At 34.7% G+C, this 6,000-nt stretch overlaps 1 protein-coding gene across 1 annotated transcript in view; it reads right to left on the reverse strand.

Moving 5' to 3' along the window:
• The window catches only part of ISPD (isoprenoid synthase domain containing), a 101,464-nt gene extending 97,078 nt beyond the window's left edge, over positions 1-4,386 (reverse strand). The window contains exon 1 of the mRNA XM_009994939.1: positions 4,114-4,386. Coding sequence (XP_009993241.1) covers positions 4,114-4,338 — 225 coding nt within the window. The 5' untranslated portion in view covers positions 4,339-4,386. The remainder of the gene's footprint in view (positions 1-4,113) is intronic.
• Positions 4,387-6,000: the final 1,614 nt, after the last annotated feature.

Here is a 6,000-nt window from a genome sequence, read left to right on the forward strand (position 1 = left end):
TGCTCTCCTACTTCCAAGCACTAACTACATCTTGTTAGGACAAAGACTTCAAATATTCACTAACAACACATTAGTTCTCCATTCAACAAAGAAAACAACTAACAACTTGGCTGAGAAGGTTATAACTTTCTATGGGACCAATAATGCCATAAGCTATGGAAACATCAGTATGTTTCCAATAGTTATTCATTACTACAGCATTGAAAAAGGCATAATGCATTGTATAACTGTTTTCCATACAGCAGCAAAACCACACTTGATTTCTTCACACATTCAGAAATGTTTCAGGGCTACTGAACAGTTTCTTCACAATATTGTAGCTCTTCAAATGCTTTTTTCTTCTAAAATTGCTATATAACATCCTTACAATTAATTAATATGTATTTTTTAATGTAAGTCAGAGTCCCCTAAAATACAGAACTCATACCACCAGTGGAATAAAGATCACATCAAGATGGTAGTATGCCATACGTTTTTCACTCTGCTTTTGCACAAGTGTCTGACATGACAGCAGAAGCCCCCCAGACTACGAGGCTTACAATGAAAGCAGAAGCTCCGAGAACACAGCACATGATGACTTCAGATGATGCATTGTATAAATACGAATAAAAAATAGTCTGTTACTCATGTAGCCTTTACAGATGGCTAGAATCAGTCTTTGATTATAACAAATACAAGAAAGTTCGCAGGTCAAATATTCCATATATGGCCAAAACAGAGGCAATAATAAGAAAATATAAAAGGATAATTGCTTCTAAGAGAAAATAAATAAAAAATTGCTCCAGCATGGCCATCCCTATTCAAGTACACCACACCAGATCAGCCTATGCATCTACCCAAGTCCTCCTTCAGCTTCAGTGGAGAAAAAGAGGTGTGTTTTAGTTTGTCACTAATCATACTTCACCAACGCAACTCAAAAATCATACACAAGGCATTTTATTTTGCAGTCTAACTGGATGAAAGAACAGCACGTGTATGGGTACGTGATTTCTGCTCCAGCCTTCTGATACAGTAAGACTAGTAACCACAGCACTGAGTACAAAAATCTCAGAGACAGGAACAGGCTGAGTATAATACATAGTGTTTTCTGTTTGGAGATATTATTTTGACTGATTATGTATGTGAATAAGAGTCCACAACACTGAGTAGCACTGTCCATCTGTATTGGCATGTATGCTTTGTTCAGATCATTGGTAAAGCTAGAAATAAAAGTAACCATGTCAGGCAGCTTCCAAAAACTAGCTTTTAAGAACAGTGTTTTGATTCAGTCTTTTCAAAGAAATAAGCTAGACTTTCAAATCTAGTTTATGTTAATTTCAGAGTCTTTGACTGTGTGTACTTTTTTAAACTCTCAGCAGCAGAGCTGACAAGTTTCCCCCCCACACCTTCCTGATTTTCCTTCTTGTAAGCAATTCTTTTTTTGGTTAGGTTGTTTAAAATGCAATCTTGGCAATGAGATATTGCCAGAGGCTTTGGACTGATGCCTTCTGAAGCTTCCACTTTTCCCAACTTTTACTAGCAATAAAGAATTTGTTTTTAGAAACATGTAATTTTAATTATAAAATTACCCCCAAAACAAATGGAATTTAATTGGTTACAAAGTAATATTTTACATAATTATGTGATTGTTTGGGGGATTTAAAGCATAATTTATTAGTTCTGGATAAGGTGCACATTTTGATTCCTACAGGCAAATAACAAACTGATTAGTAAGTGTAATAAAACAATTTATTTTTCTGACAATTGGCAACTAGAAGTATAGTAACTTACTTGATCAATTGCCATTTTAAAGAACATTAAAGCTTCTCATAATTATCCTACCTATATGGTATGTAGATGAACAATACACCATCACCTCTATTACAGTAGTGATTTAATAGGATGTTTCTGACAGGTTTTGTACCTTTCCACATAATGCAAAAGGAAGTAATTACTCTTTGTACTGAAAGTTTGCAGAATCTACTCCTTTTTAAATATGCAAAGAATTTGACTATAGGAAGAATTGAAGATGAAAGGTTATTTTTTCTGATATTCAAAATAATGTATGTCAGTTTCAGGAAAGTGTCTTAGCTCTCCAGTGATTTATTTCTTCAGAATTCAGCAGTTGTCAAGTGAAGATAGACACCTCTCCCTGGCAGGAAACTTTTCCAACTTATTACATGAAGTGAAGTTCTTCTTATGTTCCTTAATTAATTTAGTTTGTCAGGTAACTTCAATAGCTAACAGCTTTTGGAGACCAGCTCTCTGACGATCTAGCCTCAATGAATTCAGTGGATCTATGCCAACACAGGAAGCCACGACAGAGCAAATAAATACCATACACATTTCAAGACAGACATTATACAATGGAAAAGACTAGGACAAATGTGTAAGATGACCTTTTTAAGATCAAATGATATTTCTGTGATCAAGGTAAAGAAAAATTTACCAGTCACAAGTTCAGATGAACTAGGGTATACTGCCTTGAGAAGGCGAATGGAGACTTTGTTCCCTACTGTTTTAATGAAAATGTCATACATTCAATTAAAAAGAAAACCAGGGAAAAAATATTACATTAGAATCACACAAGTTTTGAGTAAAAGTGAACAAGTTATAGAACTTAAACATGAAGACAAATGAGATATATCATAACATGGAGAGACACGTAAACACAAACATATTCAGAAAACAGTTACTCTCATTTCAACTCAATATCAGTACAATTAACCCTTTTCTACTACTCTCAAAAAACCTCATTTAAAACAGATTTACAAGGCAGATCTAGTTTAAATTCTTTGGCAGAGAATCAATTCTGGAAAGCTATTTTGTGCTCTACAAGAAAGGTCAAAAACCTTGTTAAAATTCTAACAGAATTTAAGTTGTAATGACTAGAAACTTACATTCTGTATCACTTAAGAACTACAGAACAGAGTTTCTATTTCAATGCCATTTCTCATTAAGCCAATCTACAAAAGTAAAGGCCTACTAGCAAGAAGCTAAATATACACATGTTCCTAACAATGTTCTGTGAGACCTTACATAGTTTAACTTTCATAATAAATATTTTAACAAGTTGTACATTTCCATTCTGTACTATGAGCTTTCAAAAAAAAGGCAAAGGAGCACTAAGGATATATTACAATGCATTCTTTGGACTCTCTATTCCACTGTCAAAGTCATGAAACATCTGTTCATCAGCCTTTTACCTCATTTCCTGAAAAAGAAACTGTGATAGGTTTTCCTAGGTTTCTAATACTCAACCAACCTGCTGTCACTACTGACTTCTACCTCAAATCACCTCCTATCTTAAACATTCTACTGTTTCATTAATGGAGAACTGAAGTACAAGGTAAAGATAGCAAATTGTACAAACAAGCCAGTGGACAAGTCATGATTACTTATATCTCTGTCTTAGCCAGTTTACCCACCAGTCCCTCTTGTTGCTAGTGTATGACGTTAATAACTCTACCATTCTACTTGCACAATACAACTTCTACCAATTATTCACCTTCACCTATCACTTTATCAAAAATCTTTCTGGTTCCTGTGAATATTCCCAGTCCTCAGATGCAGTGATGACCAGGAGGACCTGCAACCTGTGATTGGAGGCTTCCTGCTTCCCCTTTTTCCCAATAGTTCATAATGCTTACAGATTCTAGAAAAAAATAGCATTAATGTAGAGATAGTTCTCTTGCCACTTTGTCAGAACTGCATAAAATTTGGAGATGAAAACAAAAAATTGGTGAGTCAAGCAATGCAGTACTATCTTTGGCTATTATTAGTAATCACTAACTGATCTACTCTATCACTGGGTGAAAATTCTGCATGGAAAAAAAGGTAAACTATCATTTATGCAATCTACATTTCAACTAACACACTTCCAATTAATTCAATCTCTTACTGATAGTTTCTATGGCAATAATTATTCCCCATAGCAAATAACACCTGTGGCATTAAAAGTGTCTCTCTCTCCTATCTGACTTCTGCATAACAGGGATTCTGCAACTTTCCAACAAAAAAATCAACATAATACATTAATAAAATTGCTAGAAAAAAATTCTTATTTGTCAATCATGATTTTACACTGTATGGTATAAAGAAAATTGCAGAGTTGCATTGCTGTACAGTACATACCCCATGTTCTTTAGCAGCCATAACCACTTTTGAAAGGATATCTTCTTCAACAAATGGCCTCACAGCATCATGGATAATCACTATTTCTGGTTTCTGGAGCAGATAGTTGGAAAATTGATTCTCTGCAAACACTTTCAGTCCATTGAAAATTGACCGGTGACGAGTTATTCCACCTTTTACTATCATAACTCTTTTGTGGCCGTATTTTTCAATGATAGACTTCATTGTTTCAATATTTTCAGGAGAGACCACCACAATTATGTTGGATATCCATCCTATCCTAGAAGAAACAGTACAAAACCAGAGAAAGCAGACATCAATGGCAAAATGAAATTACAGATGTATCCATGAATCAGACATTAATATCAAAAGGAATTCAAGATGGCTAAATAAAGCATCTCTCAATATACTCAAGCCAATGTTTTCATGTGTGTATTAGCACTCCACCACCAAAAGGAGAGCTACATGAGAGGATCTCAATCAGTACACCAATGTCAACCAAAATAACTGGAATTCTGGGAAAGGATTTGCTTTGGACCTGTAAGAACCATTTTGGAGACATGAAAAAAGCCAAACAAAGCAAACCAGCACTTTCTGATAACCATCCAAAACACTTCCCACTCCAACCTTACTCCGACCTTCAAACAAATTCTAAACCAATCACCTACAATCTGTTATTTTAGCCTTCTCTAAAGTCAGTCTCCAATAAATGGGTAAATGCTGGCACCTGGAATACTCCATGTTCTCCTGCGCAGTACACCTCATACAAGTGAGTAAGATCAAGAAAAACTCTGAAACAAAGATCACTATCTAGACAGGCATGAGAAGTAATTGACAGATTGCTCATGAATCAAAACTGTGACACTAATATTGACAGGAAACATATGAAGTGTTTGCAAATAATTTTATATAGACATTCAAAGGTTTCTACTCTAGAAATTAGGAATATGTAAAAACATAGCTACACTATGTAAAATTATCATAATATGAAAGCATATCTTTGGAGCACTTGAAGCTTCTACTGTTGGTATTAGCCCAGCTCTTGTTGGGGCAGAATGATCAACAATCCACGAGATGAAAACCAATAATAAAGTTAGGCTGACGTCATACTTGTGTCAAAGGACCTAGGAGTACAAATCACAGTCATATATGGCTTACTGTACTTCAAAATAACAGAAATACCATCATTCAAATCCAGCTATTAGTGTATCTTATTTCCTATATGATATGTAGAGACCATAATAAAAGGATTCAGAATGGTTTTGTTTCCGTTCTGTCTCTCCACAGATGACAGGAGGAATTTTTAGCATGATAGACAAGAAACTCCTCAGGTAAGAAATTATTACAAAAACTATTTACCGTAGCAAAATTACTCATGTGTAGCCTACACATCCAACTAGGGAGGGAGACAAGTATGGTATGGTATGTTCTATCAATTAAAACTAGTAAGGCAATGGAAATTAAATTTGCAGACACAAGAGGGACTAAGGTACTAATACGTTCAGTTAGAAAAATAAGAGTAAGAAATTTACAGTTCAGAAATACACAGGTTCAACCTATCGCAATCTGCAGTAACACACGAGAAGGCATTGCCTAGGAACTATCCTTATTGCAGAAGCAAAGTCCTCTGTCATACAAACCACTCCCCAGAACTATGTGAAACAACAAAGCATCTTCCACCTCCTGTAAGTGTTTTTTTGTAATTAATAGAACTCCATGGAAAATTATGTTAATTAATTTTAAAATAATTATTAAAAGTAAAATAAATGGAAGCACTATTAGATTCCTAAAAAAACCAAGTTTGTTCTTATGTTCATTTTATTATTAACAAAGGCAGAAAATACAGCCAAACCAACACATCCTCAGGATTTTTTTAAGTATCGAAAC

Source organism: Chaetura pelagica, unplaced genomic scaffold (assembly GCF_000747805.2).
Source record: "Chaetura pelagica isolate M959 unplaced genomic scaffold, ChaPel_1.0 scaffold12, whole genome shotgun sequence".
In the NCBI taxonomy this organism is placed as follows: domain Eukaryota; kingdom Metazoa; phylum Chordata; class Aves; order Apodiformes; family Apodidae; genus Chaetura; species Chaetura pelagica.